This window comes from Rhincodon typus, chromosome 25 (genome assembly GCF_021869965.1).
Source record: "Rhincodon typus isolate 14 chromosome 25, sRhiTyp1.1, whole genome shotgun sequence".
Lineage (NCBI taxonomy): Eukaryota > Metazoa > Chordata > Chondrichthyes > Orectolobiformes > Rhincodontidae > Rhincodon > Rhincodon typus.
Genome location: NC_063356.1, coordinates 39,731,420 through 39,746,774, shown reverse-complemented (window position 1 = coordinate 39,746,774; position 15,355 = coordinate 39,731,420). Strand labels below are relative to the sequence as shown.

General features: G+C 43.7%; 1 protein-coding gene across 6 annotated transcripts in view; it reads right to left on the bottom strand.

Moving 5' to 3' along the window:
* The window catches only part of LOC109918028 (DENN domain-containing protein 2C-like), a 107,707-nt gene that overhangs the window by 26,340 nt on the left and 66,012 nt on the right, over positions 1–15,355 (bottom strand). For all 6 annotated transcript variants that reach the window (XM_048611903.1, XM_048611902.1, XM_048611904.1 and 3 more), the window contains 6 exons: positions 12,022–12,213; positions 10,228–10,324; positions 8,223–8,267; positions 6,521–6,708; positions 2,471–2,580; positions 850–919 (listed from right to left, as the gene is read on the bottom strand). In XM_048611903.1, coding sequence (XP_048467860.1) covers positions 850–919; positions 2,471–2,580; positions 6,521–6,708; positions 8,223–8,267; positions 10,228–10,324; positions 12,022–12,213 — 702 coding nt within the window. The remainder of the gene's footprint in view (positions 1–849; positions 920–2,470; positions 2,581–6,520; positions 6,709–8,222; positions 8,268–10,227; positions 10,325–12,021; positions 12,214–15,355) is intronic.

Below are 15,355 nucleotides of genomic sequence, written 5' to 3'. Positions count from 1 at the left end.
TACTAAGCCATCCTATCGGGGGAGCATCTTCCAGAGTCTAAAAGGGGCGGCCAAGCCTGCCCCTCACATATTCCCGTCAGCAGCAGTGGGCACTGTGGAGATCTGGGCAGTACCATCTCTCCTTTTACCCATAGGGTCCAGGCCATTGGTTTTCATTTTTACTGTCACTCCCTTCCCCTTTCCACAATTTGCCTCCCTCAGATTAAAAAGATTGTGAGATATGGGGGCAAGGCAGGAAAATGGTGTTGAAGCAGATCGATCCCTGTCTCATGGAATGGACTGAAGGGCTGAATGGCTTACTTCTGCTCCTATTTCTAATGCTGTGAGCGTGCAGTCACTCCTGTGTCTAGACAAGCACGAGGCAGACAAAGCACCCTATCCTCTCCTGCTTTTCAATGTGTTAACCACCTGGGAGTCTCTACCATGGGAGCCTGGCACCATCTCATTTTATCCGCATAGGGCTATCTGATACTTCTGCATCCAGCAGGAATGCTTTGCAAGGAAGTGCTCTCCTTCCCAGGCCAAAGTGACTGCATAGACCAGAGACTCGCATCTTTAAACCCTTTCAACAAAAGATGGCCTCAAAAGGTCCAGTATGATTTTAAGTTGGCAGACACTAATCTTCAGGAGGTTCCTTCTTGGTAATTTTCCCTTCGTCGCCCTGTGTTTACAGTCAGGACTATTTACCCGATACCTGGAAGTTGGCCTGGGACCACTGAGCTCTGTGTGGAAGACTGCTCAGCGCTCTCTGCAAGTTTTTAAGCTGTATTTACGGAACCAGTCAAGATAGACACACTACCAGAACCCATGAGCTTCACATTTATTGAGTCCAGCAGTCACACAACTCACCAAGAGTTTCCGACAGTATCCGAACCTCCTGCTCCCATCCTCACCAGTCAAAACGAAGGAGAAGGTTTCACTGTTGGTGCAATGATAACATGCACTGAATACATCAGAGAACACCCCGTAGCAAACAGAAAACCACACATAATGACTCACATGTTGCCAGCAGCAAAAGGATATGCTGCTTAACAGTGATAAGAAATTTATTGACTCAAACACTCCAGGGCATTGCCTCTCACCCACATTGGCTCCTTGGGGTTTAACATTTGGCTCCACAGGTTTCTGATTATTGCCCACTGCTGATATCAAAACACCACTTGCCCGTCTCCCCCCTCACCCTTCCAAGCAAGCTCCCAATTCCCCACTCTCCCCAAACCTGCCATCTCTACCATCAGGAGGGAGAACAGAAGCAGATATGTGGAAACACCACCGGTCACAAGTTCCTCTCCGAGCTACATACCACCCTGACTTGGAAATATATCACCGCTCCTTCAGTGTCACTGGGTCACAATCCTAGAACTCTGTTTCTAACAGCACTGTGGGTCCAGAAGGTGGCTCACCATCACCTTCTCCAGGGCAACGAGAGATGGGAAACAAAGGCTGGTCTTGCCAGTGATGCCCACATCTCATGAATGAATGAATACCCCTCATCCTGTCTAACTGCCCCTTGAGCAGTCCTGTTTTTGCCTGGACTGCCCTGCCCAGAGAGCCTCAGTAGTACTGATTACGGTGCGAACAAGCGCCTTCTGAATACAGTCAGTATGTTTGGATACAGACCAGTAACTGGTACCTGGAGTTTCGAGTGAATCCATACTACATTCTGGCCAGGTAGATTTTTTTTTTAAAAAAGGGCTTCGTTTAGTAACTATCTGAACTAAACATGAGATTTTAATTTTCCCTTCCCCTAATGCATCACCAGAAATTCATTGTTAGAATTGCCCAGAAAAGGAGATTTAAATCAAAGGTGACGTCCAGACAGAAATGTGTCTGACAGACCATCTGTTATTAGAATGCCGTTAACAATCTCATCCTATTCCAGAAACTAGCAGATAGCTCAAGCGGATCCTCCCACTGCAGCACTGACGGAACGCTGCACTGTAGGGAGGTGCCAAATGTCGGGTGAAATCCTTAACAAAGGCTGTACCCAGTCTCTCGCGTAAGCACAAAGGAACCCAGGGCACCACTTTGACAAGGAGCTTGGAAATTCTCCTTGTGCTTCACCCAACAGAGAGTATTTGGGTTTTATCATATTGCTGTTGGTGGGGTTCTGCCTGGGTGAAAATTGACTGATGTATGTTCAAAAAAATAAAAAAAACAACAGTGGCTACTCTTCAAAATACTTCATTTGCCGTGGCCATGAAAGGTGCTACCTAACTGTACATTTTCATTTCCCTTGGAACGTCTCCTGATCTACTGTTGGGATTTTGCTGATAATGTGTGCAGCTGCTGCCACACAAGTTACAACAGCAGCTCAGAGGAACCTTCACAGCCCTTTAATTGCCCACAAGGGAAAGTGAGAAGCTGCTATCACCTATGGTTGTAATGCCGTAGGAGATTAGTCCATGTGCTTTAACAGGACAAATAGCTGAGGGTTCATCACCACGCACATGTTGTAAGAAGCCCATACCTGCTTAATTGAGAAACTGCTACCCATTCACTGATGTCAGGAAAGCAGAACTGGGGAATAGCTTTTAGCCTTTCTTCAGCATCTCGTGCTTGCCTTGTCGACTTCTCCAGCTGCGTGAGAACATATGAACAAGCTTCTCATAAACTAATCACGTACACAATTACAGTCAGCAGACACAAGCTCAGGAGTTCACTTAGATCTTGCTCCAACAATGTTCTCCCATGTTTCAGTCATCAGGAGATGCTTAGTTCAGAGAGCATCACTTCTCCTCTGTCCACTAAATGGCCATTCTTGATGGAAAAACTGAGGCTGACTTTCCAAGGTCAGGAAAAGGAAAGAAATGACCATAAGACACAGGAGCAGAATTAGGCCATTCGGTCCATCGAGTCTGCTCTGCCATTCGATCATAGCCGATACGTTTCTCAACTCATTCTCCTGACTTCTCCCCGTAACCCTCGATTGCCTTACTAATCAAGAATGTATCTCTGTTTTAAATATATTTAATGACTTGCCCACTGTGGCAATGAGTTCCATAGATTCACCACCCTCTGACTCTGACGAAATTCCTCCTCATCTTCTCCATATCCACTCTACTAGGCCTCTCAGTAAGTGTCAATGAGATCCCTCTGCCCCTCATCCTTCTAAACTCCATCGAGTACAGACCCAGACTTTTCAACCACTCCTCATATGACAAGCTCTTCATCCCTGGGATCATTCTTATAAACCACTCTCAGCACATCCTTCCTTAGATACGGAGCCTAAAATGGCTATTATTCCAGATGAGATCTGAACAGAGCCTTATATAGCCTCAGCAGTACATCCCTGCACCTGCAGCATCTTTTGGACTGAGAGATTGGTTATAATGTGTTCACTGTAATAAGGGAAGTGACATTGGACAGACTAGTAACTCCTGTGAACTTAGATGTCTCATGTGTGGGCTCAACACGGTGATGCACTATGGGATTAACAACAAACTCATTAATTTACACACTGAAACTAATGTGGGGTGCTCAGTCTAGTCTTAATATAACTCCAATAGGCAGTAAAATAACATGCTAACAAACTGAATGCACAAGGTTAAACTAAAAAAGCAGATATTGTGAGAGAAAACCTGAATTGTGACATATAAGAACATGAAAACCAGAAGCAGGAGTAGGAAATTCAGTCCTCCTCACCATTTGATTCGATCAGGACTTGTCTCATCTCAGCCTCACCTCCACTATCCTGCCCACTCCCCATAACCCTTCAACACGTTACTTATTAAAAACCTGTCTATCTCCTCCTTAAATTTACTCTCGGGGAGTGAATTCCACAGATTCATGACCCTTTGAGAGAAGTTGTCCCTCCTCATTTCTGTTTTAAATCCACTGCCCCTCATCGTAAAACTATGACCTCTTGTTCTAGATTGCTCCACAAGGGGAACAATTCTCTCTGCATCTATTTTGTCTACAGGCAGCACGGTGGCTCAGTGGTTAGCACTGTTGCCTCACAGCACCAGGGACCTGGGTTCGATTCCTCCCTCAAGTGACTGTCTGTGTGGAGTTTGTACATTCTCCCTGTGTCTGTGTGGCTTTCCTCCGGGTGCTCCGGTTTCCTCCCACAGTCCAAAGATGTCCTGGTTAGGTGGATTGGCCATGCTAAGTTTCCCGTATTGTTCAGGGTTATGCAGACTAGGTGGGTTAGCTATGGGAAATGCAGGGTTATGGGGATAGTATAAGGGGTGTGGGTTTAGGTGGAATATTCTTTGGAGGGTTGGTGTGGACTCTATGGAATGAAAGGCTTGCTCCCACACTGTGGGCATTCTATGACGCTCGTGTTGATCTCTTTTGCATCTTATGTACATCAATTCGATCTTCTCTCATCCTTCTAAGCTCTAGAGATTACTGACCTCAATCTCTCTTCATAAACAAACCTTTCATCTCTGGAATCAATCTAGTCTACCTTGTCTGAACTGTCTCCTTGAAACTCCATCCCGCAAGAAAGGGGACCAAGACTGTACACTATACTCCAGCTGTGGGCTCTCTTGTACAGTTGCAGCAACACTTCCCTACTTTTATATTCGGTTCATTTAGCAATGAATGACAAAATTTCATTTGCCTTCCTTATTATCTGCTGTCCCTGCACACTAATGTTCCACAATTCATGCACAAGGGCACCCAGATCCTTCTGTACTGAAGCACTCTGAAGTTTCTCTCCACTTGAATAATAAGTTGCCTTTCTATTCCTCCGACCAAAACGTATAGCCTCAGGCTTATCCATGTTAAACTTCATCTGCTAAATTTTGGCCCATTCACATAGATTATCCATATCCATTTGTAACCTCCTTATTTTTTCATCCCAACTTACTTTCCCACCTACTTTACTGTTAGCTGCAAATCTGGCAATAAACCTTCTACGCCCACATACAAGTCATTAATATAACTTGTTAATGCTTGGGTCCTGAGGACTAAACCTTGTGGTGCCCCACTAATATCATCTTGCCAACCAGAAAAAAAGACTCATTTATCCCAATTCCTTTGCCCAAGCTAATAAATTACTCCTAAACACTGTGCGATCTTACGTTTTTTTTTATTAACCTTTTGTATGTCACCTGATCAAATGCCTTCTGAAAGTCTAGATATACTATATCTACAGAAAACCCATTATCCATTTTGCATGTTACATATTGAAAGAACTATAGCAAATTAGTCAAACATGATTTCCTCTTCATAAAACCATGCTAACTCTGATGGCTTCTGTCTTGACTTTCTGAATGTCTTGTTATTATTTTCTTAGCAATAAATTTGAACAATTTCCCAATAACACGTTGAACTAACTGGTTTGTAGTTTCCTACTTTCTGCCTCTGTCCCTTTTTGATTAAGTGTGTTATATCTCATGGCTCAACAGTGATACAGACTCTAACGTACAGGAGAACAGCTCACCAAGAACTGAAGGAGCAGTTTCCATTTGACCTTTCTATCACATGGAATATTTGAGGGAATTAGCAGAGACCCATTGAAGGGAAAGCTGGAGAAGTCCAACAGGAAGAAACAGAAAGAAATGTCGATTGTGAAAGATGAGATTACAGAGTCCTACTCCTCCTACTCTGTAATCTCATCTCTCACAATCGACATTTCTTTCTGTTTCTTCCTGTTGAACTTCTCCAGCTTTCCCTTCAATGGATCTCTGCTAATTCCCTCAAATATTCCATGTGATAGAAAGGTCAAATGTAAATTCTAAGTAATAATGAAAGGTCAAATATAAATTCTCAGTAATAATGAAAATATGATCTAAATTTTAGAAGCATTTCATTAATTCATTACCACTCCTCAGAACTGGCTCTGTTGTATCCCGAATATGGAAAGTATTGAAATCTGCAGGTTATAGCATATTCCTGGTTCAGAGGCATGGAGGTGGATTATGTCTGCCATTGATGCCTCTGAAGGCTAGCATTGGCAGCGAGAAGTCCTCTGTTTCATTTTAAAATGGTGGCACGGCAAGGTCTATAATGCAGAGCAGCAGGGAGGTAAATCAGGAAATAGTGCCTCGATGATCTCAAACAAGGAGTCTCTTGAGGGCTGTGGACCTTGGGTAAAAGGAAGACAGAGGGAGGTGAGGAGATCTGTATTTCCAGGGATTGGGAATGATTGACTACAGAGAAGGAGTCAACTTTGGGGACGCTGGGAGGAGAAACATCATGCATAAAAGCAATGAAAGCACCAAGTAAGATTAAGGTGTAGGAAGAGGTTTAAAGCAGGTGACAAGAAAGGCATTGCTCATGTGGCAGATCACAATTATAGGAGCATTACTGTTCAGAATGACACAGGCCTGCGTAGAACGTGTGTGAGAACACAGTGATCATAAACGGTAAGAGCCCGGTGGGACGCTGTCCCAGCGAGAGGGAGTACCGAGAGCCCGGTGGGACGTGACCTCAGTTGGAGAATGGAGGAAATCTTCCTAGATGCTCCTGTTATACAGCAGCCAGGGTTTCACATTCACTAATAGACAGCCTTGTAGGTTTTGTGCCAGTTTTGCTCACACATTCATATGCACAATGTTGCTAATCTCACCTTACTGGGAAACTGCTGAGTGACCTGAGGTTCATACGTGTTTACAGAAGCTTTCTTGCGAAGTGAAACCACCACAAAGTATTCAAAAAGCTTCTGCTCCTGTAATTCGATTAAATCCCGCTCAAGGGTTTGATAGCGGGTGTTCCTTTTCAATGTGGAGTGCACATATACCAAACGCTGATTGTGAGCTGTAAACAGGCAAAGACAGAGAGAATTCTTTAATAACTCATAGTCAGAATTACCTCAGATAGTACAACAGGGTAAAAGGCAGGTTACATGGACTGTGATCCCATAGGAAAGCCCCAGTGGTCCATCAAATATCATTACATAATATAGAAAGGTTCTCATTCGTTAATGCAAAGGCTGATTTATAACGTACCGAATTAATTTATTCCAATTTTTCCCTTTTTGATCTTTCTGCCGGAAATACCAGAAATACTCTCAGCAAAGCTAACCCTTTTGATTCCAGTACTTACAAAACATAAATCCTTCCCCCTTCTTCCCAAACAATATTTTTAGTTTTCTCGAGGTTTCTCAAATTTCAGCCGCCTCTGGTTTTAAAATGGAGGAAGGTTGGAACATCAATCACCAAAGCTTTCTCAACAGCACCTTCCAAACCCACGACCACTTCCATCTAGAAGAAGGGCAACAGATACGTGGGAACACCACCACCTCCAAGCCACTGACTTGGAAACATATCGCTGTTCCTTCACTGTCACTGGGTCAAAATCCTGGAATTCCCTCCCTAAGGGCTTTGTGGGGGTATCCACACCAAAAACACTGCAGCGGCTCAAGGTGGTTCACCAACATCAAGGGGCAACTAGAGATGGGCAATAAATGCTGCTTAAACAGTAACACTTGGAACCTGAGAATTAATATTTTAAAAACATTCATTATCACGAACATTTCAGGCAGGTACCCACACGGCCGTGTCCCTGTGCCACTTGGTGGCTGAGCTCAGTAAGAATAACGCTAAGAGTTTCACAGTTACACATCACATCACCAGCTTTACAGTGTCAGCGCACTGAATTTAGGGACCTGTATTATTTTAATGAACATCTCTTATTAAATTCATATGAATCGGTTGAATTAGCGTGGCCTGTCAAAATCCCGTACCAAATTACTCTTGTAATTTGTAGTTGGACTACAGACTGTTGACCTCTCCCCAAGGACTGTGAATTGAGCTATCCTGAGCCTAGTGTTCTTCATGGGAAACCATCAAGAGGAATACTGAGGAACTGTCCAGGCACAGGAAGAAATCCAGGAGGACAGGACGGGATAGATTGCAAAGTTCACCTGCATCATTGGACTGCAGAGAGTCTGTCAGCTGGAGCAAGCAAGACTCCTGCAGCAGAAAGGAAGTGGTTAATGTGAACAGTATAGATACATCTCAGTGGAGGGCTAGGCAGACACATGCAGGAGAAGGGAATGGATTTAAAGGTGTGAAGCTGGTTCATATTGAGCATGAATGTTTCACAGCAGATGGCCTATTCTTACGCTGTTATGTACAATGCAATCCAATATAGACTCACTATAAAGACTAGGTTGCCAATTCACTATTTGGAAAGTGGGTTTATTACAGATATCTGCCTTTATTGTTTCCCTCGATCAACTGTAACAGTGGACTGTCACCCAGGATATAACTTATTGTGACAACATGCTGCTGAAATGCACACTTGTCACCATTCAGACAATCCCTTACCTTTCTGCTGTTCTTCTGTATCGCTCTCGGTCTCACTGTTGTCATCTGAAATATACAGGATTACAGATGAACTTGCAAGGCATGAACTATATCCAGCTTAAGGAGCTCTTAACAGTTTCTAATACTGTCTGTTTCGCTCTCTATGGATGCTGCTTGACTTGCTGAACATTTCTAGTTTTTATTTCAGATTTCCAGCAGATGCAATTTTTTGCTGTTCTAACTTTACAGGCACTCAGTTTGTACTTTTAACACCAACATCTGCGAGTTCCTCTCTAAATCATCCATTATCTGGACTTGGGAATATTTTCCTGTTCTTTCAGGTCGAAATCCTGGAACTCCATCCCTAACAGCACTGTAGGGGTACCCATCACATATGGGCTACAGTGTGGTTCAAGAAGGCACCTCACTGCCACATTCTCAAGGGCAATTAGTTATGGGCAATAGAGGTTGACCCAGCTAATGCCATCCACATCAGATGAATGACTAAAATTAAAAACTTTGAGCTACAAAGTTTGGTCTCTTTCTTAATCAGTAGACACCAAATCAACAAGAGTGAATAAAACAGTCCCTCACCCAAAAACTGTATTTGAAATAAAAGAGTGTTTCATCCAACTGGTGAGCAATGCCACAGGAGCTCCACCTACATGTTTGTGTGGTGAGCATGGAATCCCTACAGTGTGGAAGCAGGCCATTTGGCCCATCGAGTCCACACCAACCCTCCGAACAGCATCCCACTCAGGAACAAAAACAAAGTTGCTGGAAAAGCTCAGCAGGTCTGGCAGCATCTGTGAAGGAAAAAACAGTTAAGATTCTGGGTTTGGGTCTCATTCCTCAGAACGAGGAAGGGTCACCAGACCCGAAATGTTAACTCTGTTTTCTCCTTCACAGATGGTGCCAGATCTGCTGAGCTTTTTCAGTACCTTTGTTTTTGTTCCTGATTTATAGCATCCGCAGTTCTTTCAGTTTTCATTTAGCATCCCACTCAGACCCACCCCTCTACCCTATCCCTGTAAGCCTGCATTTCCCGTGGCTAATCCACCTAGCCTGCACATCCCCGGACACTATGGGACATGCAGGGAGAATGTGCAAACTCCACAGAGAATGTCGCTTGAGGACAGAATTGAGCCAAGGTCCCTGGCGCTGTGAGGCAGCAGTGCTAATCACCAAGACACTGTGCCACCCTGATGGGGCAGATGGTTCGAGGGAGGCATCTGTCCTACGCTGTGATACCAGACACAGGGGAAGAGTGCTGCCAGCAATCCTCTTTCCCACACATAGTCTAAGGGCCCATCGAATGAGCAATGGTAGAAGATTACCAATAGGCCAAAGACATGCTGCTTACTGCATTACACACTGAGTCAGTGGGACACAGCTATACCTTTGACAGTGTATTTACACTGCAAACTATTCCACACTCTCTTAACCATTGTCATCTGCACTAATCATTTAGTGTCAAGGTTAAAGTCTACATGAATAGCAATCATTGCACATCAAAGTACAATGTTGTTTGCTGAGAATCCTCGGATGTTGAGTTGATCATTTCAGCATTGCTTCCAACCATTTTTTGACAGCAATAGTATCAGGTCGATTGTAATTTCAGATAATTCTTTCCATTCTTTCTGACTCATAACGAACTATAATCTTACTGAATAAACAGTGACTCAGTACAGTACCACCATGAGTAATCTTTACTCAGAATAATGAGCGACTCCTCACAGTTCCATATTAATCCTTAATCTGCCGAATAACCAGTGCCATTGTGAGGAACACTGATCCTACTGAATAAACTGCAAACAGAGCCATTTGATCATACTAACATTTTGGGTGTCTGAAACTGTTGAATCATCAAATATTAAAATACAATTACTTAAAGGAATTTAACAACTGAACTTAATAAACAGCTGCTTAATACATTTGTGCCTTAAAGCTGAGCTTTGATTGCACTTGCGTAGCTTGCAATTTAGCTCTAAGTGTTCGGAATAAATTGATGAATATTGCTCCGTACCTTTCATGGGCATGGAGTCGGATCCTGAAGAGGTCAGAGCCTTCACTTTCTTCTTTCCTCTCTTCATATCGTATACTGCCTGTATCTTCAGAACCAACTGAAATAGAAGAGCAGCCATCAATGACCACAGCCTCGCAACACATTTCTAAATGCTTAGCAAAACTCAAAGTTTTGCATAAGGGTGAATCAATGTACTGCAGTCCCTAGCTACCAACTCCACTCATCACCCTGGCAACGCTCTGCGATTAAGCCAATCGTTTCACAACTTTGGTTGGTTATAAAGATGACATCGTCACGCCATCACAGCCCTGATGGGAATAGAGTGCTGGAAATAGAGTCCTATTATTTCATGGATTTTCACGGTTAATATCTGACTGTGGCTACTATCAAAGATAAAACAAAACTCACACTAGGTTTCATTAACAAACAAGAAAACAAAACATTGTAACAAAGTTATCTTCTAACATGTGAGAAAAGCAATCTACTACTTACTAAGAAGCGAAATTAAGTTATACACCCTTTAAATCTCACCACTCACATTCATTCACACATAGAACGGATAGGACAGATGAAACAAACAGATTTTGCAGAAATACTGAGGCACAGTTCTATTTTGGCTTTCAGCGATGATATTATGTTGTTGTCAAGTGTGACGACTCTCAATTTAGTAGCCAGTCAGTTGCACCTAGGTCTTGGGTTGAGTCAGTTGTTTAATTTTGCAAATGTTTTTGAGTGTCATTTATTTTCCATATGGAGAGAGAGCGATCTCAATCTCTATCTCCTCCAGTGTCACAACCCTCGCCAAGATATCTATCTCCTGTAATTCCACACTCCTGTGCATTCCAAATTTATAATTGCTCCACTCTTCAACCTCAAATTGTCTATGTCCTAAACTTTGGAATTTCCTCCCTAGCTCACTTTAAAATTGTTACTTAAAGCCTGTTTGACCATGAAATAACTCCACAGAGACTGGTATGGGGCAGCACAGTGGCTCAGTTGTTAGCAATGCTGCCCCACAGTGCCAGGGACCCAGGTTCGATTTCAGCCTCAGGCCACTGTCTGTGTGGAGTTTGCACATTCTCCCCGTGTCTGCATGGGTTTCCTCCGTGTGCTCCGGTTTCCTCCCACAGTCCAAAGATATGCAAGTTCGGTGGATTGGCCATGCAAAATTGCCCATAGTGTCTAGGGTGGGAAATGCAGGGATAGGGTAGGGGGTGGGTCTGGGGGCGATGCTCTTCAGAGGGTTGGTGTGGACTCAATGACCGAATGGCCTGCTTCCACAGTGTAGGAATGCTATGATTCGATTCTATGATCTATAGGTATTCTATCACCAAGTCACATGGTGATTGACTCTGGCACAGCCTTGGTCAGAGTCAGCACCCAGAGTGTCACAGTTAACCTGGTTCATATCAGGGCTCCATCACTGGACCAGGCTAACAGCCCTAATCAGCAAACTCATTCTAGGAGGTTCTGACCTTGTTACAAATCGCTACAGACCCAGTTTTTGATCATTTGACCCAATATCACCATATGTGGCTCAATACCATAGCTTATTCCTATGGAGTACCTCGGGGCATTTCATACTTTAAAGGTGCTATATAAGTACAAATTATTGTCGTGTAATGTTTCAGCATTAAATCATCTCACCAACATATCTCCTAAAATTTACTCTGTTTTAACCATTCACTTCCCCTATCAATACATCTTTGTAACGCTACACTCTGAGCAACGTTGCATATGGTGCTGGCTGTCTTTTGTAAACTTGGATAGGTGGATATGTCACCTTTAACTCACCGCTGGGATCCTTTTTCTCTTCTTCACAAAGACATCGCCACCGATGGGGTCCTCATGGGTGCCAGCAACCGGTGGGAGGTTACACCGAAGCAGTGATGATGTGTTGTCCTTGCTGATCTTCCTCGGATCTGAAGCCTTCCATGTTTTACTTTCCTGAGCTTGTCCCAGGAGGCTGGGGGGTTTGGGTGGAAGCTGGAGGTGGTGGAACAAACATTACCATGTTAGTCTGTGTCACTGGAATCGGAGGTCCGAAGAAACCCCCTTCCCTTCCACTTGAATGGACGGAGAACGTTTTGCTCAGCTTTACGTAGAAATATCCCTCAATTACCTCTCCACCAACCCCATATTCAAACCTGCTGCCTTTCGCTCAGCCAGCTCTATGCAAGCTCCTTACCAAGAGATGGCCACTGGCAATTCAGCTAGGAGAACCTCACACAATGACCCCTCTCACAGTCTTGCCAGGCATTGTGCAATCCATAGTGCTCATCAAATAGCAGCAAACCCAAAATATCTCAAAAACAAACTTGCATTTATATGGCAAAACCAGAGTTCATGTAAACTAGCATGAAGAGTAAAGTGAACCTTTAGATCCTGGTGACTTGCTTCATGTTACTGGGTGATGACAGCTATGGGATAGACAGTTTGGTTAAGGAAACAGCCATTCAGGACTCAGATTGGGCAACATTTACTTTCTCTCTCTCACAGGGCCTCAAGCCTTTGTCAAACTCTTCCTCAGAAGGAGCAGAATATTTGAAAAGCAGAGATTGATCAATTGTTAGTGAGCAAGGGATTGGGCCGGTGGGAAATGTGGATTTGAGATCAGACCGTGATCCCATTGAATAGCAGAATGGCTTATGCATGCTCCTAAATCAGACGTTCACATGTTGGTTGGAGTTTGATGATGCTTCGGTACCAAGAGGATTGAGGGAAGTGGGGGCAGCACGGAAATGTGGATCGGAGGTAGGGGTTCAGGATGATCCCAGAAAATGGCACAGCTGACTACACAGGACCAAGCCGTACACTCCCGCTCCTATTTCATTCGCTATAGACACAGTCTCTGATTTCCGACCATTTCCCTCTAACCTTCAGTTTAAACAGCATCGGAGTTAGCTTCGGGGGAAAGAGGCATATCTGACAGACAGCCAAAAATTCCATTCCAGCTCATTCCCGTCAAAACCATGCTCATGTTCAACACATCTCACTTCTGGAGGGTCGGGGGGAATCAAGGTGGAAGAGACATTTAGGCGGTTGGGTGGGGGGGGTGGCGGGGGGAGTGGGGATAAAGCAATTGCCCCACAATGACATGAGCCAGGACAGGTCTGTGTACTCCACCAGCTGAGCTGCATGGCTAGATGGTGGGTATTTTGGGTGATTTCCTGGCATCGCGCAGTCAGGTGTAGAAGGACAGTGTGGAGAAGGATGTCAATGCTATCAGGAATACTTCCCTGTTATAAAGTGGAGGTTGACACCCCCTCTGAGAACTAAAACTGAAACACCCAAAGAGGAGCACCTCACCCTATAATCTGTAAAAAAAAGTGTGAAATGTGGTGTAACCCGCCTTTTAGCAACTTCTAGTAGTTAAATAAAATAAATCCCTGACACTCACTTTACAATCAACAAGTAACAATTTATCTACCTAACTCTAAAAGTGAACAAATTAACTAAACTATTAACAAATCAAATAAATCCCTTCTAACTACTCACTATTCCCAAATAAAACAAGATTCTAATGACATGCTGTTCCAATAAATACAAGTCCCATGTATATAAACCGAATTTAGTCTCTCAAAATTACAGGCAGACTGTCTCTCTTCTGGAATGCTCAGTGCCTTCTCCAACGATTCTTCTGTCAGAAACATTCAATAGTTGTACCGTGGGTACCTTTATTATTTAGGTAGTGCTTTGTCTAAGACATAAAGGAGTCTGAAAGAGTCAGCGATTCTCTTTTGAAAGCAGAGGGCTGTTAACTCTGGCAGATGGCAGTTAGCGCTCCCTGAGGTTTTGTCAAATTGCCCCCATCTTTTATACCCTTGATGACATATCAATATTTCTTACCGTAGTATTGGTCCTAGATTGTCAAAACCATTGGATTTCCATTTAATTAATTTTGGTATCTAAGTGCCTGGTTCAAATTGATTAGCTAAATTCAAATCTTGTTGTCTTGGTAAAACTGCCGCTTGACCTGCTATCTGTACGGCCTTTTGATACAAACGTTTCAATTCGGTGCTCTCTGTGTACCTGCAAACTTTCAAGCTGCTGCTCACCAACATCCTTTTTAAATCTCTGACCATAGAAAAAGCACATCATCATTTAAAGGGACCATGAAATACAGTCCCCCACCCTCACCATTGTACAAGCATGTAATTCTAACTTTCTGCCTCCCAATCAACAAGTACTCCATCCAACTATGCAACATTTGCCAACTACCTCACTTCCTTCTCTGTCCATGCCATGTGATGCAAGCTATGAAAAGGAAGCTCAGAAATTTGCAGTGATCTGTAAACAAAGGGACTATGAATAAAGCTGGTCTCAACATGCTTCATGCACCTTCACTAAAGGAAACAGCGAACGTCTGAAACCATTTGGAAGTCTCCGCTGGCCCACAAAAGTATATCTGCGCAAGACCAGGATTCACTGAAGGAAAACCGAAAGAACTGCGGATGCTGTAAATCGGGAACAAAAACAGAAGTTGCTGGAAAAGCTCAGCAGGTTTGGCAGCATCCGTGAAGAGAAAATCAGAGTTAACGTTTTGGATCCGGTGACCCTTCCTCATCCGGGCCCAAAACATTAACTCTGATTTTTTTCCTTCCCATTCACTGAAGGAGTTGTGGCCACCCTGGTTCCAGGCTAACTTACAACAATCAGTGAATCAGAGGATGGTAACATATAGCACTTGCTCCATCCCACCTCCACCCATAGCAGAACTCATCTGATGACCTGCATTGATCTGATTAGTTGAGGATTCAGATTCGGATTCGGAATCAACAGCAATTGGATGGCTCTGTGCTGTTAGAATTTAGCTGGCTACTAATTCCTGGAACTTCTCCCTAAGTGTTAGAGTCAGCATTCAGGCATAGCCCTAGGATCTGAAAGAGGGGGTACATCATAGGTTCTGTGTTGGGGTAAGTGGTGAGGGACTCGGAAGAAGCAGGCAGTTAATACCCAAGTGCGCTTGGGAGTGGGCATGGGAACACTGACAGCAAGTATTGGCTTGTGCAGTTGTATAAGATCAGAGCTGAGAAAGAAATGAAAACTAGTGACAGTACTGGCTTGTTGAAGTTCATTGTCTGTGAAAAGCTGGAGTTGTGCTTGTAAGCAGTTTCCAGAATCCAGG